The following is a 20,311-nucleotide window of genomic DNA, read 5'->3' on the forward strand; positions in this document are numbered from 1 at the left end:
ACTTAGCACAAGTACCTTTACATCGCTTAGTGCCACCGAACATTTCACACCTCAACTGTGATATCCAGACGGACAAGGTGTTGGAGGCTATATCTCACAAACAGGCATGGCTCTGAGGCTAGATGGCTATACTTTTGACTTCTATAAACTATTTGTGGCCCCTCTAGCTCCACTTTTCACTCACCTGTACAACTCATTTAGCACTAATGGTTCCCTTCCAGACACCATGAAGATGGCTACTATTACGGTCCTCTCTAAAGTGGGTAAAGAACCCGTACATTTCTCATCATATCAGTCGATTGCTCTATTAAATGCGGACGCCAAGGTTTTTACCGGTATACTGGCAGAGCATTGTGCCCCCTATAAGCAGAGTTTGCTGATCCAGACCCGAAAGGGTTATAGCCGAGAGAGGCTGCTGTGACAATACCAAACGCCTCTGTCATCTCCTAGAATAAACCCAATCCTCTCGAATACCTGCGCTTCTGCTGTGGGATGATGCAGAGAAGGCGTTTAACGGTGTTCACTGGCCATATCTTCACTTGGTCCTCCAGAAAATAGGCCTTGGCCAGCAGTTTCAACACTGGATTTAGTGTCGCTATCTGGGACCCCAGGTGGCTGTCCATTTTAATGTCCTGATGTCCCCACCATATGACAGCGCCCGTGGCACTCTGCAGGGTTGCCCCATCACCACTCCCTTTTGCCTTGTACATGGAGCCCCTTGCATAACAAATCTGCAGAAATCATACTATAACAGATATAACCATGGGAGGGAGGGAACATAAACTAGCTCTTTATGCTGATGATGTTATGATAGCTCTCTCACACCCACTCAGTTTGTTACCTCCACTTATGGGTCAACTGGAGGCCATTGGGAAAGCCTCAGGAGTCAAAGTCAACCTACAGAAATCATAGGCATTTAATCTCACTGTCCAGAAACTGACCAACTCACACTCACGCGCCTTTTCCCTGTTACATAGGATACATAGGCGGTGGTATACCTGGGCTTACATATTCACTCCACGTCTGCACGCACTGCCGACCGAAACTATGGAGCACTCCTCTCCACTACACGGTCTGACCTCCAGTCTTGAAAAAGTTGCACTCTTTCATGGCTGGGGCGGCGGTCAAAATGACTCTGCTCGCCAAGATATTGTATGTCATGCAAACACTGCCTTAGCAGCTCCCGCCACAAGTATTGAGAAAACTGCAGCACCTTATAGAGGATTTTATTTGGGTAGGCAAGAAGGACCGCATGGCAAAAAGGCAGGCATATTTGCCCCCTGTGCAAGGTGGTCTGGGCATCCCACACCGCACATGATATTATCAAGCTGCACAACTTTGTTACTTGGTAGAATGGGCCAGGCCCTGTTCAGAGAAGCACTGGGGTTTTATTGACCAGGCAGTCGCTGCCATCCATATCTAGAGGGTGCCCTGGCTGCCTAAACCTCACAGACCACCCAGAATGTACATTTCCCCTACTCCTAGAGCGACTATGGGTACCTGGTGTAGGGTGTAGCTGCTGCAGAAATTATCTACCAGCATCTCCCCCCAAACCCTGATCATTGGGAACCCTGATTTTCCCCTAGCATGCCAAGGTACTATGTACCTACAATGGCAGCAAGCCAAGTGCAAAAAGATTGAGAGACTTCTTTGACCACAATAAGCTAATAGACTTTACCCAGATCCAGCTTAATTATGGGCTCCCCCCAACTGCACATTGGCAATACGTTACAATCTGCCCCCACGCTAGTCGACCCTTATTGCCCTTTAAAAGTGGCTACTTACCTGGCATACAAATAAACGCTTACTTTCCAACATGCACGCTTTTCTCAAGCAGCAGTGGGAAAAATAATATGAATGATCTTTTCATTCTAAAGAATGGTTGGACATCGAAACACATGCCATTGCATCAGCCTGCAGTGTCTCAGGAAAGGAAACCTTCATTAAGCTACACATTATTAGTATTACACCCCAGGCTGAATGGCTCAGAGGAGGTGGGACGAAGATGCACATTGGTGGAGGGGTTGCGGACAGGAGGGGACCCTGACACATTTATTTTGGCGGTGCCCTATGCTGCAACGAAAATGGGTTGAAGTCCTAGCTTCCACTGATAAAATGTATGACACCAATCTCCCCAGGTTCCCAAGCTGTATTCTGCTGGGTCTCTCAAATGCAATGACTTACCCCCTGAAGTTCCCAAGGGGACGGGCTATCACTTTGGTCCTATGCACCACCAACAAATCATACTATCACGCTCGGACATGGCCAAAACACCTACTCAACTAGACTGGCTCTACAAAATCTGGGAACTCCTTGGCATGGAAAAACGGAATGCCCAATTTATTAAGATCTGGGGACCCTGTATACAGTTCCTGTCACAGGAATTCAGGGAATTAACTCGCCTCACGTACCAATGCATACTTTGCCTCAAACACACAGCCCGCACTATTGACTGAGACCTCTTGGAATAGATTCCACATACACTTCTACGGTACAACTTAGGCATCATGACAGCTTCACTAATTGAGGGCTGCTGACACAACTCTGTCGGTCTGCGACTTCCCTTTCCCTTCTATTAGTCTGTTCCTCCCCTTTTTCAACTGTTACCCATCCATCCATCTCTCCCTCACCTACTATCGTTCCTCACCGGCTGGTGGATGTAGGAGAGGTGTTATTGTAATGTTCTTTTTTCTGAAACCCATAAAATAGATTTAAACCTAAATTATTTGTTTCCAACACACTTTAGAAATAACGAAAAATGTGCTTCATTTGTGTTATTAATTTTGATTTATAATAAAATACTTATGTTGTGTGATAGAAAAAAACCTCTTACCTACCCTTAGTATCCATCAAGATTGTCACATATATCCCCTCACTTTAAAGTCAGGGAAAGAGAATTATAAAGCTCTCTTGGAAGACAGCAACTACCATGTAACCTCTGCCTTTGACTGCACAGCAAATGTGACAAGATAAGATTTAAAGGCCTGTTTACAAAAAGGGAGTTTGTGAAAGGATACAGTAAACACAGTTTAGGCAATTGGAAGTACAAGCTGAACCTAGAGAGCCTAAACCGAATAAAGCCAGAACATAGAAAGCCAGAAAATGTGAGTTACAAACCACAAAGCCAATGGTAATCAACGTGCAGAATGCATCCCTAGGTCAACTTTCTGAAAGTCCCCAAGATGTCTTAAGCAAACGAGACAGCTGTACTGTCTGGTAAGCTGCAATTTAAAAATACAGGGTGCCACTGGAAAACAAATGACCATGTTCGAAAACTAATTCACAACCCCAAAGCTAAATCTGAAAATGTTCAACCCTCCGATTATGACTCCAAAGTTTCATTATGTGAATTACTTTTTAATTTACAATATATCATCCCAAGAATTTCCACAGATTAACAAGTCACTTGGTCTGCTTTAGGTACAGTGTGTGTGGTGGGACTGTGCACATCATTACAAACTGTGCACCCAGTTCTGGAGCAAAATATTCGGTGCACTAGGGGCAAGGTCAACACTGTGACTTGCTGAATGGTGATGTTAACAAGGTGACCCTAGCCATAAATTAGCCCTTCGACCAAGGACTGCATGGTGCCTCCCTGACAGTGGGCAAGGGCTACATGGTGCAGTATTGATCATTGTGCGATAGTTACATGGTCACCCAACCATAAATTAAGGTCTTCATAGTGTCCCCCCCGCCCCCTTCCACCTCACCAAGAAGAACTGCATGGTGGCTCCCTGACCTGCATGATGAGAAATCTGATTGGTGCCAAGATGACCATGGAAACAGGTCTGCAGATCTGCCTGGTGCTCCATTTAATGGAGCAAGGTCTGCATGGAACCCCCACCTTGATTCATTGAACAAGGCGTGCAGGGTGTCCACATAAACTCAGAGCGAGAAATGAATGATGTTCTAATAATGTTAGTCTGCATGATAGCTTTGAATTGTCTCTTAGCATCTTAGCATATTAAACATTACTGTTTTGTGCCTTCTAGCTGCACACTGACCACGGTAGTGAAATGTATAGTGAATACATCAGTCTCCTGACTACAGAAATAAACTTTGTACTACTCATACTTTTCCTTGATCATGATAGATATCTATTTACAATGGCCTTCCTGCCTCATTGTTGCTTTACCATTTTAGAAGAGCCTGTTAATTTTCGCTATTTTTGGTAATGAACTTCACAATATGCCTTATAGCTCAAAGATCCAAACCCTGCATGCTGGCTCCTGGTTAGCTCACTTGCGGAGGTAGCAGTTTCTTTGCGAGAGTTTGACTATTGAGATAGCAGAGCACGACTGGTTAAGGGAAAGGAATGCAAATCAAAACAGGTACTCCCTAGTGACTTATTACCAGTGCACCTACTTTTAATATTAGCCATTAATGAACACACACTTACTTGTGACATTAACAAGATGGAGGATCAACACTTCCCAAAGGAGGCAACGCAATCCCCACCTTCTTTTTCCTCCTCTGTTCCTGTCTGTCTGGTGGCAATAAACATTATTTCTTTCCAGGCAAGCCCATAAAGATTTCACCTGAGCCCCTTTACACAGGTAAAGACTTCTGCGTCTCAGCTACCTCTCTGAGGAGAGAAATACTATACATTTGAATTTGTGAGGATACATTGGACACTACTTGGCTTTGATAACTTTAGATATTGTTTGGGCTCACGAGCTGTGTTGACCCTGTTGCTGAAGAGATACTCTAGAGGGTAGAGTCTGGGCTGCCGAGTTCTCATTGGGTAGGATTACGTTTCTACCCTTGCTGCAGCTTCTGAGCTTGGGCCTTTTGGATGTTCTTTCCTTTGGTTGCCTTGGCTGATTCTCGCTTAATGGCACCCCTTCTCTCTAAACGATTTGCTTTTTGAGTGTGTGGTGGTACTGTGGGCTGGTCTGGAATAGTCTGCTTGTTAGTTTCTTCTTGCTCTTGCTGTCCCCCACTTTCCTTTCTAGGTCTGCAGTTAGCCAAGACCTTTTGATGTTTTTAAATATATATGTACAATATACTTATTTAAAGCATATTTCAGCCACCTCTCTTCATCGATTTGTCTGTTGGTGTGTCATTCAAATTTTGCTTCCACCCAATGCAGCAAGAGGCAGGGGTCAGCTCACCTCAGTCACTGGATAACTTCACTGTGAGAGACTGCATTTTGCTCTTTCATATGGAGACATTCTCACACAAGCTAGTTCCCTTCTGTGTCAATGTGGTTTGGTTTTAATTTATTACTTTGATGTGCCCTTTGTGTTTAGAGTCTGATGTGACAACAGGATGCCACTTCATGCTCCATCAGTTCCTTTTTCCTGACAATGATGCTGCAAATTCATTTTGGAGTGTCCTTTATCCGACTGCTGGTATTACACAGCATAAAAAAATGTGCCCATTTGAAACTGCTCTGTATTAGGTTATCAAAAGCTTCAATATTATACATGTGAATTCATGAGCAGAAAATTCTTCGTTATACATTTATTTGTGGCTCAATTTTACCAAGAGTTTTTTAATCAACTTTCCCCCGGAAGAAAATCAGCCTTTATCTTGTTTAATTTGCAGCATTTGTAAGACTTTTTAATTCATTTCCTTATTTCCTTTCTCTGTTTCTTTCCTTCTTTCTTGGTTTTCTTCTTTCTCGCTTTCCTTCTTTCCTTTTTTGTTCATGCTTTTATTGTTTCTTTTTTGCTTTCATTCTTTCTTGCTTTCCTTTTTCATTCATTCCTTTTTTTCGTGGCTTCCTCACTTTTTCACTTTTTTCCTTCTTTCTTTTCTTTCTTTCATTCCTTCATTCTTGCTCTCATTCCATTTTATGCTTTTATTCCCCCCCCCAACACCAAAAAAAGAACATTTTGAAACTAAACAGATTCAAATTGTGGATTTCAAAGCACTTTGCCAGTCATGGATAGCTTTGCATTTCATAGTAATGTGTAAAGCAGTATCACAGTGTGCATTATTTTCACCTAGACATAACTGCACACAAATACAAGTATGCACTGCATTAAGAACAATTTAGATCACAGTAGAAAACCTGAATTTGTGAGTAATACTTACTGTCAGCAGTCACTTTCTACAGTTCTTTTGTCTATTTCAGCTTTCTGGCAACTCAAAAGAGATCAAGGCCAGATTCACACAAGTAAGGTTCCCTCATACTAAGCTAATACTCCAGTAATAGAGATTTCTTACTGCTGGCAATACCTATGTATTGCACTCTCTATATTATGTTCCATTCATCCTAACCATTTTCCACAGAGATCCTCTTCTCAGTGTCTGAAGAAGCCACCTGGGCATTGCTGCTGTTGTGACCATTGTTCCTGTTGTGACCATTGTTCATTAATTCATGGAGGCGATGAGGCCAAATGGCCACAGCTGACACCCATGCAACTCTACTCTGTCCTTGCTCCACAGTTCATCCTCATTCCTATGTAATCCTTCTCTCTTTCCTTTGTGCTCCCATGGTCTGTCACCTCTCTCCTACCATTTATGATTTGTTTTGTCCCTCATCCTAATTCTATTCACTGTTTTACCCTTCTATCCATGTCCTGCTCCCTTTCCCCTCTAACACAGCTCTTTACTGTCTATACTGAAGTCCTTATCAGCTCTCCTTCCACTTTACCACTAGTCTTCTAATTTTTCTTTCTACCCTTTCTCACCTTCTCCATTCCTCCTTTCATTCTCCTTTTGTGACATGTATCTGTCTCTCTCTTCCACACCTGGTGTGCTTTCTCTCCCACACTAAAATTTGGTGGCTCTCCTCTCTACCTTCTTTCTGCTGTCTTTCCTCTTGTTGACATTCACCTCTTTCACTTCTAGGCCTGCTTTCGTTCATCTCCCAGCTTGACCATTGCTTGCTCTCCTTTCTCAGGCCTCCACATCTCATTTGTTCAACAGACTAACACTCTAAACACTCTAAGGGCTTGAATAAATTAAAAAGGAAGAGGCCCAGAGACACATTGATCTCTTGATTCTAACATTTAAATTATTTTTAGGGTGGTTCATAAAGCCCATCATTGTACTGTTAGGCACTTTAGTTCCAAGGATGAGAACGAAGGAATGGAGGCATGAAATACTGTATCAGGAAGTGAGAAGCACGCACGAAGAATTATTGTCCTATAGCCCTCAGTAAGAAAAAACAGGAACAGTTTAATCATAATGATTTACGACAAGTACATTTCCACCTCTTTAAAAAAAATATCACGATAAAGAATTTCTGAAGAAAATTTAAAAACTATAAAACAGGCTTTAATTTTACATGGATAAGATTTTGAATACATTGTTTAAATGTTGAAGCCAAAACAGCACAGCTCAGCTCAGAAGACAAAGACCAGCCTGCTCTTGAGTTAAGATAAAGTAATTTATTACGTGCACACGGAGACTGAACAGCCTGGGAGATCAAGCCCGAACAGTATTAAAAAGGAAGTAATACATTATCTTTTATGCTATCAAACCACAAAGTAGTTTGTACATTTCATTGGTTCTTGACATTGACGTATGATCATTTCTTTAACATTGCAAAAAGGTGTTACCGAAATTACAGAATATGTCCTTCGTGTCTAATATTGCGTGATACATTTTTCTACAGAACTGAGAACAGCACGTGCACAGGATGGTACATTTCTAAAGAAAGATTGCTTCAGCTAGCATGCAACGATATTTCATAGTGGCTGTTCTAATAGCAAGCCTTGCAACATAATGCATTCCGAGCAACAGTGAAATATCAGTAACCATAGTTCATGTAGGTCATTAGTTGTTCAACATAAACATGCCCAGTTGTCATTTGGTATCACAGGGCCCAACAGGCCCAAAATATATCCCAGGGAAATGTGATTCCACATTCCGCCCTCTGATACTCAATGACAACCTAAACTTTGTGATGGAGGGGTGCCATTTCTGTGGTGTCACCACTCCTGGTGTTGCCTTCCCTTTCTAGTTGGCAGTGATAAGCAGAATCCTTGCTGCAGGCATTCTCTATGAGGACTGTCTAGAAGGTAGGACAAACTATTATGAGCGCACACAGAATTACGAGTGTCACTATCCCTATTACCAGCACTTCTATCAGCCATGACCTGCAACCACGGAACCAGGCCCCAATCGTCCCTAGTATCCCTCCTAACTCTGTAGAGACTGACACTTCATTTGCCCCCTTCTGTACCTTCTTTATATTTCCTATTGCCCCTCTTATATTACCACTGTTGTCCGGAATATACATGCAGCAGTCTTGAGGGATCACCTGACAGACACCACCATCTTTTGCTAGAATGATGTCTAGTGCCATTCTGTTTTGAATCACAACAGCTCTTAGATCCGTAAGTTCCTCAGTAATATTTCCCTGGGCTGTTGCTGTGGAGCTCGCCAATGTTTCCACAAACCCTGCTAAACTGTGTATTTGATATTCAGAATTCACGACCCCTAGAGGTGGTATTAGTACTCCTAATGCAGCTATAGCCTTATTTATCCAAGAGGGTGTCCTTGTTCTGTGTATTCTCCGGTTGGCCTTTTCCATTATTTGGGACAAACTTGTCACATGTGAAATGCCTGGTAATACAAACGCCAGGTAGCAGCTGCTCCGCCACCTTGCTGGCAGCTTAAAGTATGTGAAATTTCACACACACAAAAAATATGCCCCGTGGTGCTGAGAGGCTCACTGATAAGCCCTTGGGGCCGTCCCATATTGTGTCTAAATTGGAGTATTTGTAGCATTCGCTGACACACACATCTATGCTGATATTGTAATATATACCGGAATTCACAGGTTACTGATGTTGGAGAGAAGTTGTGTAAGTATCTAAATGCTGGGCATAATTCACTATTCTACTTGCTTTTCACTGGGGCACTGCTCGTGTGGTACCGAATGCACCATGGTGCCTTTTTCTATTTATTCTAAGAAATGTGGTGTCCACATCTTCAGATGTCCCATCTTCTGCAAAGCCCTTTTCCCTTTCTTTGTTAATTGTGGTGAGGAGTTCTTGCTTTCCCTGACGAGAGACCAATTCCCCACATACTGTTTCATTTCTCAGTCTGTGTAATTTACAATCCCTCTTCCCTTCCATACAAGGTCAAAAACTCTCTAAAAACCTTTCTATCATTGTGCCAGCAAAGCTATTTTCCACCTCCTTTCATACTTTGGTGCAGCTTCTTATTTTCCCCGTAAGTTTCTTCTCTAAGTTACTGTTAACTACCTGGCATGCAACTTATTGGCTGAGCAGGATGTGTGTGTAATTTATAATCCCCTGAACAGTAGTGGGCAGGTGGGTGCATATATAGCAAACAGAGACATTTGCAGCTTCTTCACACAATCTAACCATTTATACAAATGCGTTAGCAGCATCATTTTCCTCATCCTCGCCCCATGATATCTACCCCCTGATCCCCACCTCTTCCAGCAGGCTTGTATCCCTTCCTTCTGACTTATTCACATGCCCCTCTTCACTTTTATTTATATAATTGTCCTCATCCAAAAATGGTATGTAAATTTCATTTGCGTATACTATTATTATTATTATTGTCAATATTATTCCTAAAAATGGGGTACATATGGCAGTCAGCACTGCAGGCCACTTCCTTGCGTGTGAGGTTCTGGAGTGGGCGTGCAATCAGGGAGAAATTTGGTATCCAGTGTCTGCAATAGCATGCCATCCCAAGAAAGGCGCTCTCTTCACTCTGTTTGTGGCCTTGGGTATTGTGTTATAGTAGCTATCCTGTCTGGCAGCAATCTCCTTGATCCTTGGGACAGTTCATGTCCCAAGTATCGCACTTTCAATTGACAGAACTGTAATTTCTTGGGGGAAACTTTATGGCCCTTCCTTGCTAGGTGACATAATAGGGCCTCCATATCTTGAACACATGTCGTCCGTGATGGTGAGGCCAATAACAAGTCATCAATGTATTGTACCAACGTGGACCCTTCATGTAGGCGCAACAATGCCAAGTCTCTTCGTAGCGCATTGGAAAATATTGAGGGACTATCACAAAACCCCTGAGCTAGCCTTTCCCATGTTAGTCTTTTCCCTTTAAAAGTGAAAGCGAAGAGATACTGTGATTCCCTATGAAGAGGCACGGAAAAGAAAACATTGCTGACGTCCAGGACAGAGAAATGGGTGCCTGGGATTGGGATAGGATTGTGACTGGATTTGGAACCACTGGGAATGATGGTATGACTGCCTTATTGAGTTCTCGCAGACCTTGTACAAATCGGTACACCAGGGCCCGTCGGGCCCCTTGGTGGCCGCCTTCACCGGGAGAATCGGAGTACTGCATGGGCTGTTTTGTATTTCCATTAATATCCCCTCCTTTGGGAGGTACTCTATTATCGGGGCTTTGCCCTCCTCCCCCTCTTTAGCTATTTTGTATTGAGGTACCTGTGGCAGTGAGGTACCTGTGGCAGTGATGCTCCGGGGCTCAGTGTCATCCGCACTGGAGGGTAGTCCAATATCCTCCCCACATCATTTGGTCCTTATGCCCAGACCTTGCTAGGGACTGAGGGCCATATGTACGAACACTTTTTCCCATAGACACAGAATGGGTAAAAACCTTTGCTACATCTGGCCCTGAGTCTTGTAACTCTTGTGGGAGAGGCACTACACTTGCACTTTCTCTTGGTATTCGCATCTCAAAAATGCCTGTAACATTATCCTGTTCTCTTTACTTTCCAGAAATACCCCTTCAGGTGAGCACCTGATAGTACACTGTAACTTGCATAGCTGGTCCCTTCCCAAGAAGCTAACTGGGCAATGTCTACCAAAGATGAATTGGTGTTTTACAATGATAGCGCCTACTTTAAATTTCAGTGGCTGTGTTAGATATTCATTTACAGGTTGTCCTGTCATTCCTACAGCTGTTATTTGTGTTCCTGATAGTGGTGCATCTGGTATGTCGGATGCTTTCAGCATTGACCTTGTTGCTCCAGTGTCCACTAAGAATGGTACTGTTTTACTCATCACTGTCCCGTCTACATATGGACCGTCTTGATCCACTGATATTCCCGGACCCATGAAGTATGTGTCTGGAGGAGGTGGATATGGGAACCCATGCTCCTCCCTGTTCTACTGTCCACCACCGGTCTGGGGTGGCGGTGGGGGTTACGGTGTCTGTGGCCTGTCTTGGTGTGTGCCGTTGGCTGGGGCATCAAATACATTAACAGTGTAAGGCGGGGGTGGTGTTCCGTGTTGTTGTCTGGGCTGACTCCTACCTCTCTATCCCCTTGCTAAGAGGGGGCATTCTGCTTTCCAGTGTCCCTGCTGTTTGTAATGAAAGCATGCGGTGCCCGGAGGAGGTTGAGAGGATGCTCTCTCATTTTGCTCCCCAGCCCCGTCCTCTACTGCTCCCCCTGCCCTGGCTACCGCTGTTGAACAGCTCCTGCGTCACCATTACCTTAATCTTGTCTCTTTTTGTCTTTTCTTCATCTGGCTTCTGCAGATGTGTTTAATAGTCTGCATAGTACCTGGCTGCTGCTAACACCTTTTCTATAGGTTTCTGTTGCCAGCATACGAAGGATGTTTGTAAATGAGTATGAATGGGCTTTTGTAAGCCGTATACAAATGTAGTGACAAACGCTGGCATCACCTCCCCTAGTGAATTTTTCACCCGACTGCTTTGCTGGTATACCTGAAGGAAACAATCATAGTAACTGTTTACACTATCATTATTCTCTTGCTTCGTATGTATTATTTTTTACCAATCTACCTTTTCTTCTGGCACCTTTCCCTTTAGTTATTCGAGTACCTTTTTTTCTTGCCTTCTCTACTTTTTCTCCTGGTACTCTCCCTTTTCCCCTCTGTGGCTCCTCTGTTGGCCACCCCACCACTTTCTTGCAATACTCCCATAGGGCTCTTGGTACTATTATATTAAACAATATAGCCAGGTCTTTCCAAAGTAAGCCTCCCATTGCCAATATCCTATTCAATTTTGTGTACCACCTGTAGGGTCCCTCTCGTAATTTGCAAAAATCCTTGGTGAATGAAAATAAGTTACTTCGAGTCCAAGGTATATGGACTTAAGATGGTGTGGGATCATCTTCCCCTGTAGAGAGCGAAGGTAGTTCTCATAGGGGCAGGATTTTTACTGTCTCCGAATCTGTTCCTGCTTCTAGACCCTTGATAATCTGTGCTATGTCGATGCCTTCCATCAACTCTTTCCACTTTTGTAACTTTAGCACTGCATAGTTCAATTTCTCTGTTAATTTAGCATTGTCCCAGGAATGCAACTCTGTATCTGTAAAACTTAACTGGCAGGTGTCTCAACTGTACTCCTGTGGCAGTCGGCCTGTGCTTTTGGTGTGTTGTATGTATTTTTGGTGTATTTGAGGGCCTGGGTCATCAGCTCTGCTCGGTCATTATTTATCCCTTTCCACGTCTGCAAGTGTCAATCTTTTATCAATAATATCTGTTAGCATGGTACGGTATTTTGCGTTGTCTGATTTAAGAAACCTTTTCTTCTGTATTACAGGAGAGCTGCGCAGTGTATTCCCCTTTGACTGGGTGTTTACGATGCTGTCTTTCCTGCTCCCTGGCCCCGCTGCAACTTTTTGAAAAAAACTTGTCAAGACGTAAATATTGTGTTGAGTAAGGTGTGCATAGACGCATATGTCCCAGTTCACCTTCTTTATTTCCTCAATTTCCATGTCGTAATCTCCAGAGGTATCTTCGAACCTCTGCATCCAATTTGTTTTTCACAGGGATGGCACTTTGCCTTCCTTTCCCTCACCCTCTCTTAGTAACTGTTTGCTAACCTTGCTCATTTTTCGTGCAGCATGGGCTGCATCCTCTTTTATTTCCTACAGCGACAGACGGTCTGTTACAGCTTCTAGTTCTGTTCTTTGTGCTTCTTCTTTTACCAGGCGCTGTGCCAAGGCATGGGCTACTGCCTTCTCAGCTGAAGACAGCTGAGGAGGTTGTGTCCCTGTTGCTGAGCACTCAAGTGGTTCCTTTTTATCAGTCACAGCTATCTTGTTGCTATTCCCTAGCCTACCCATCAGCATGTCTTCTATGAGCGGGTGCTCTTGGTCCTCTCCTTTCATACCCTTTTCATCTTGTTCCTGTGGTTGTGCACTCACCACAGGAAGAGATAGAAAGGTCCCCACTACTTCAAGTGTATGTTCTCTCCAAACTTCCAATTTGTCTTTCCCTTTTTACTCTGAGTAAAGTCCTTTTTTCAGTTCCAACAATTCTTTATGTACTTTCTCTTTCACATCACTAGTCCCATGCAAATCACTCAACACTGTGTCCCACATCCAGAATGCATCTCATTCTAAGCTCCTAATTCTCCTTCCTTTGAGAATCAGCATCTGACGCAAATATGACAACTTATTCATGTCATAGGTGTCAGTCTTAGGAAACTGCAAATCTGGTCTCCTGGCCGTCAGCCTTTGCCACTTGTCAAGAAACAGTAATGTCTGAACCCCTTGTTTAACCGCTACTTGATGCACTGGGGAATCTTTAGGGGGGCTGGGTTTTTGGGTATCCAAATATTCCATACTAATAGGGGTTCCCCATGACTTATCCGCAACTGTCTCTTATGGCGCTACAAAAACAATCCAACTGTACTTGGCGTGGGAAAATAAAAGGATGTTGGCAGGCTGTCCTTTACGCTCATTCCCAGTAAGACATGAGGGAGCAGACAATGGGTGTCTCAAGCAATCAGACAGTCATCTACCAGCAGCATTTGTTATCAGTGAAGCAGAGAGCACATTTCAATTTTACCACACTGCACTTTATTCTTGTTCACTGTAAGCATCCACAAGTTGGAAATAGGTAGAGGTCAAAGGTGCTGTCTTATCAGGGAAAGGTAACAGAAAGGTAAGGAAAGTAGTTTAGAATTCCACACCCCTGCGATCCTGTCCAAAAGCAGTTGGCGGCTGTATGGAATTTAAACCTGGCACAAATCCTTGGGAGGTAGCTCACAGGTGAGGCATAGGCGGGAACCCTACATACAATTACAATCAGGCCAACATAACACAAAAGCAAGGGCTAGCCCTGAACTGTGACAGTGCCTCCTACCCATTGCAATGTACAATTTAAAACGTGTCAACATTTTAGAGATGTGTTTAAAAATGCCCAGAAGTATTTAAGAACTCATGTGCTCCATACTTTTAAAACGTGTTGTTTATTACACTATTCCAGATTTCACAGACCGGAGTACAGTAATTTATTGTCCCTGGTAATCCCTGGACAGAGCTGGTGTCCCTTTTGCTAGCTTTATGGGAAAGGAAAGGGCCTTCAGTGCTGCAGGTACACACTCAGCCCCTGCTCAGCAATCCCAGGCTCAGTGCTGGGCCTGAGGCTGAACCACATTTTCTTTTCATTATGGCACATTATATTTGGTGATGATAGAGCAGGAATAGAGGCATAAGTTAGCAAGGTCAGTCGCTCTATACAAAAGGCATCACTTCAGCATATCCTATGACTGCTCGCAGAGTGGGCCCCTCCTGAGTCCCTTCTGAGTCCCTTCTGTGCAGTCTGCTGTGCTACCTGGGCACAGCCCAGGTACAGTCTGAGCATTTGTAAGATGCCTATCAACTGTTCTGTTTGTTGCTGCTGGACAGCTCAAGATGCAGTCTTAGCTCAAAATTGACTGAATCCACCAGCAGGGTCAATTCCGACTAGTGAGTCCACTGCACCAAAAACAGTCTCTGGGCATCATTTAGCTCAAAGGTTTGACACAGCACTCAGAGGCTACCAGCAACTCAGACAGGTGGCATGTAAATGGAGACTACCAGGGCAGGTAGCACAATACTTTCCTTTTACTTCACAGTACTGCCTGTGCCACATGACAACACACTACCCAAGGTTAGCAGCAGCGTAATGCACATTGGCGCTGCATATTCAACAAAATTTAAATTAGCAGAGATCCTAAAAAACAGTACCCCCAACAGCATATGTTAAGCACTGGTGCCAATGTCATCAGGGCAGTATTCTAGTGTAGGAATGGTTCTCGTTGAAGTTTAAAATCTCATACTTCTACTAAACAAAGTTCACAAAAGCTGATGTATTAAGTTGAAACATTTCAGTGTGCAAAAGAAATACGGATTTTTAAATTTGGAAAATACCTTTTCATTTTCTTACCAGGTATACTATATGTTGTATAATCTTTCCCCATCTAAAAACAAGTTAGAAAAAGTGTGCTGATGTCTCTGGCCTGAAGTGTGCTGCAAGTTCAAAGGCTGTGTTCAAGTTCAAAGGCTGTGTGCAGTATCTGTCACAGGCAGATTAAAGCGATCAATGGGCCTCCTAGTGATCAGTGTGTGCCAACATTTATTATATTGCCCACAGCCGGTTCCTTGCGTCTCTCGGGCCTCTGTTGCAAGAAACGCAACGAGGCACCCTCTGAAGCGACAGGCTCAGTCTCAGGCTGTATTTTAGATCGCTGTTTTCAAAAGCAAAACTATGCAGTATTAAATATGTGTTACTGTAAATAAAAAGCAAGGCACTCCTCCTACAATCCGTCCACTCTCGTGATGATCAACCCCCTACCCATTTGTCCCCTTTGGCCTGGTCCCCCCACCCTTCCTTGAAATGAATAAAGGAGTTTTGATAACTCCTTCCAGGGACATTGTATGTGCGCACCACAAGAAACCTAATAGATGGCACTGGAATTCGCCACTTCCTCTCCTGTGGTGTCACTGCTGTAGCTTGTGCCTGCAGGTCAAGCAATACCTCGCCCTTCTGGCACATGTGCAGCAGGACATGTCTAAAATGTGACTCCCTTCTCCCCTAGAAGAAAGACAAAGATTCGGCCCACTTTATTACCGTGCAGCAAGTGGTCTTTTGTTTCTAGCAGCTCAGTGTTTTTTTCTCGTTTTGCCTCTCCCCCTCAATGTAGTAGTGCAACACTCCCTTCGATCATTGACGCCAGTCACCCCCTGACAATATCCAAACACCTTTAAACCCAAACCCAGCCTGGTAATGAATTTTTTTTAATGGAACTTTGAAGTATGGTATCCTTCATGCAGCTGAGATCTCATTTGAATTGACTGAATCATCCTCATAATATTTTGGGTTCACTGGATTTTATTCTTAGTATGTCTGGTCTCCTGTTCTGGGACCTCCCCCTTTACGTAACTGAGTACTTTTCTAGGGTGACTGTTGAACTCAATTGTTTTTCTCCTTTGTTTGGCATTTGGTACTTACCTCAGGCTGGTGTACTCTTTCTTTTTCATCTTGAGTATGCTAGGGTGCCAGAATGGGGCCCACCACGTCCACTTTGTGTTGGGTATGTTTTAGGAGCTTTTGCATTGTGTCTCAGGGTAGTTCTGGCCTTTTACTTTAGATTCTGGTTGGCTCTTGTGTCTGCTCTTTTGGCTATTCTAGACACAATGATTGTGTATTTTACCATTTAAGGCTCCACTGCTTGTCCACTTGCTTTAGCACTGTAACTTAGGGATGTGTTGGTTATGTTATTCCGAGCCTTCATTTTTTGTGGCGGGCTATATCCCTTTTCCAAATGGATGCCTTGATAGGCGATCTATGCCAGATGCACGTGATTTGGGCACATCCTCGTGATTTAAGGACTGGGACGACAATGTGACAATGAGGTAATGTGTTACTCATTTGTTATTTCATTACTCTGATTCTTCTTTCTTGTCCCAGTTCTTACGAACCTCCCTACTGTGTATCCAGCTTTAAACACAGCATGTTAGGTAGTTAGGCAGCCAACTTAATATTCTAGATAAAGGTGATCCTTTATAAGAACATCTGGGGGTAGAGAGCGGAATATCTGTCTCCAGTGTATATACACATCACATGAACTAAAAATTGGGATGGAGAAGGAGGCGAAATAAGATGATCAGTAAATATTAAAATCATTCACACATTTTTACATATACATCCAGAAGGGAGATGTGTCTTAATGGTTAAATAGCTACCTTTGCTACCCAAAGGCCAGAGTACTAGTACTGGCTTCCCCGCCTAATCTAGCTGTGTGACTGATGGCAGATTAAAAAAAAGTATTTGATAAAGTGTGATTGTTCGGTTGAGAGTTCCTGCCGCCCACTCAGTCCCAATATCCCCAGAAAAGCGTTGAAAGCCTTAGCAATGTAAACCTATTAATAGCGATAGGAGATGCTCTATCCAAAAAGTTGTCTTTGGGTTCCATGAACCGCACTGGTCTGTTTCTCTCATTCAGTAGGCTGTATGTCGTTTTGCTACAGGGCAAATCCTTCCCAATATTGACTTTAATATCGAGGTCACGCACATTCGCGTCTTATCTTAAACGTTCACATTACCGGAACAGAATAATTTAATACGATGCTTTATTCCATTTAGTGAGCATTTCGAAACCTCTTTCCCAAATGTGATGTGCCATTTGCTATTTTCATTCACAAGCATAACTGTAATTTCAACTCAGAACAAATACGTGCAATATTTTTTATAAAGGTACTACTCATTACAAATACGCTTCCTAGCAAAGCCATGCTGGCAGCTCGTCATTTACAAACACCGTTACTGAAATAAAAAAGAAAAGCTTTCAGCTAGAGATAAACAACGAGAGTAGACAATATCCTTCTCGGATCCCAGTCATATGCTGCAAGGAAAATATATGTGGTGCGTAATTCACTGCAAGATTGAGTTTAAGGTCTTTAAAGAGGGAATTTGGAAAAAAAACAGAAATGCTGCTTTGGATGGGCTCCGCGCGGCCAGTCTGAGGAGAGCGCAAGATGGCGTGCCGCCATCAGGTAGGCTTTGGTTAGGAGCCGCGCGAGAGGCCTGTGCCCCAGGGCAGCGATACTCTGCTCTGCGACGGGAGACGCGCGCTCTCCAGGGAGCCCGCGTTAGTCTCCGAGCTCGTGCAGCGCGCAGTGCCAACTGAGCCACCACATGGCCCGATGCAGCCGGGACAGCTCTCCCGCAGGGGGGCAGGGGTACAACCTGTCACGTGCTGTACGGTGCAAAAACAATCAAATGTGACATTCACAGAATGGTTTTATGTGCCTTAGACAATTACAGGGATTGAAGAAAAAAAAAAAAAACACATTTCGAGCCGTATGCTTTCCTTCTGACACAAGAAGAAAAACAATCGTTTTCGAACCTGAGAGCACCGTGTCTGGCTGAAATGCTGCCGTGGCTTTAAAACTATGCGTGCTTATAATGAATTTACCACATATTCCCTCCTTAAAACAGTCATAAACCCCAGATACTGATTTAATTTCCAAAAACACTATTTCAAAATGACAACGCACCATACACATCATATATACTTATAACGTGTAGAACAGAAATGAAAAGCTGCCCCTTTCTTACCTTGTCTCTGGTTAAGGACCGTTTCCGGGACAGATTGGCTTCTTGATTGTTCAAGGCGGCAGCGATGCAGGTATGTGAAGGCTGGTCTTCCTCTTGTGAAGTCTTACATTTACTTGTCCTTCCCTGGGGTACAGGTTTTGACACCTTATTAATAAAAAGCAGGAACACATTTGTCTTCAGATTCTCTGCTCCCAATACCTCCACCCACTTTGCTAGTTTCTCTCTTAATTGGGATTCCCCACTCAGATTCATAGGCACGGCTGGTAGAGCAGGCCGTTTACTTCCTGGACATTCCGTGGTGATGTGGAGGGGAGGCCCATGCGAAGTTTTGCTAAATAGATTTCTTCACGTTCAACCACTTATGCATGGAGACTGGACAGCACAAAAACTTGAATGGACGAAAGGGTGGATGGTTATCGGGTATCCCAGCTAATGGTCAACTCAAAGACATAGATGCTGAAACCTTTCCCAGGCTCGACTCTACTCAACATGTCGTTGTCTGTTAGTGTATAGTTCTTTATCACCACTGCGTTACATATAAAGTCCAATCTTTGTGGCTGATGCTTATTTGGTGCGCACAGACACACAGGTGGGTTATTGTAACAAAACAAACTATATAACATTGGGGCTAGGGCATCGACTATCCAAAGCCAATTCAAGCTGTTTGCACGGACAAAGCAGACAAACCATCTATAGTCATTTGTCTTCATTTCCAAACTTGCCTGTTAATGTTTGCATCAGACACACATGTGGTGTCAATTGACATAACCTTTTCAATGGACGCCTCCCCGATATCGTGGCGCATATATTTACAGAAACCAAATGTAGCCCAATACCAAGATCATTCATAGCAACTGTACTAATAAACACACTCACACATTTCTTACAACAGTCAATAGGCCATATTTATTTGCACACGTCACATGAGAAAATCGCTGTGTACTGCCTCACAGGTCACATTTCACAGTTGTTTTTCACATGGAAATGCTTTTTCTCATGGTCAACAGTCCTCTTAAATCTTATTTTACACAAATCTAATCACATTCACCCTTTAAAACAAAGAAACAAGAATAAATACCCCAGCATAAGCCATATATGCAGATTTGCAGAATGTAATATGCTATTTTTTTACCACTGCTCAGGGAGTGTTTTGTCCCTTGTTAGTCATGTCCCTTTCACACTCAACAAGGTAATAAAGAGCATAATTCACTATGTTAATTTGCACACATGCCCTTAAATATATTATACGTTTGGCTGATTTTATTGTACAAAACTTAGTGGTATTAAAAAAAACTATTTAACAATAAATCGTGGAAATACTGGCCCATATTATACAATGATTCCATAAACAAACCAAGGTCTGCAGAAAGTTAAACATTACGTTCTATTAGGGACAAAATAGTATAAATGATGTCTGAATCACGTCCAAGAGTTAGCAAGCACAGAGTTTCTCCGGAGAGCAGGTCCATTTGAATAGTCAATCTCCTTACTGTTGGAAAAATGTTTTTTTTTTTTTAAGAACAGTCTCCAACCGCTTCTGTCCAAAATGTATTCTGCTACTCACTGTCGCACAGCCCTAAAACACACCTACTGCAGAATGCCCATTTCCCTACTGAACTCCACAAGGTGTATGTTGGTGAGCAAAATAAAAAGAACCCACAAGAGGTCAGTAAGAATCGCCTGCTTGTGCATGGAAATTGATTGTATGGCTATGAGTAGCAGGTACAGTGAAACTGAGGGTGACACCTGGGCATGGTTTAACACACGAAATGAGCATATGAGGTCACAACTTTGTTTTGTTCCATTATGTATGATCTAGATAACTTCACTTTATTATCAACACCATCCAGGATCCTTGTGAAGTTTTGATCTCTGGCCAGATTACTGGTTTTAGCCTGGATATTTGTTAGAATTTCTTTTTTGACCCATAGCAATTTGTGCTTTAGCACTTCATAATCTAATAAGGGCAAAGTCATATGCTACTCATGCAACCTACCTTGAAGTATTGAGCACATTGTGTTTTAAAAGGCTCTGGTACGCAGTCAGAGGGTTTTGGCTTCATATATTAACAACAGCCACCGAAGAAGAAG

The 20,311-nt window shown here is 43.2% G+C and overlaps 1 protein-coding gene across 6 annotated transcripts in view; it reads right to left on the bottom strand.

Annotated features, from left to right (window-relative positions):
* The window catches only part of USP45 (ubiquitin specific peptidase 45), an 883,181-nt gene that overhangs the window by 169,597 nt on the left and 693,273 nt on the right, over positions 1–20,311 (bottom strand). For 5 of the 6 annotated variants that reach the window (XM_069235541.1, XM_069235545.1, XM_069235542.1 and 2 more), the window contains one exon: positions 18,222–18,365. In XM_069235541.1, the coding sequence (XP_069091642.1) occupies positions 18,222–18,365 (144 nt within the window). The remainder of the gene's footprint in view (positions 1–18,221; positions 18,366–20,311) is intronic. The other variant, XM_069235543.1, reaches the window with a different exon arrangement.

The sequence above is a fragment of the Pleurodeles waltl genome, chromosome 5, assembly GCF_031143425.1.
Source record: "Pleurodeles waltl isolate 20211129_DDA chromosome 5, aPleWal1.hap1.20221129, whole genome shotgun sequence".
NCBI lineage: Eukaryota > Metazoa > Chordata > Amphibia > Caudata > Salamandridae > Pleurodeles > Pleurodeles waltl.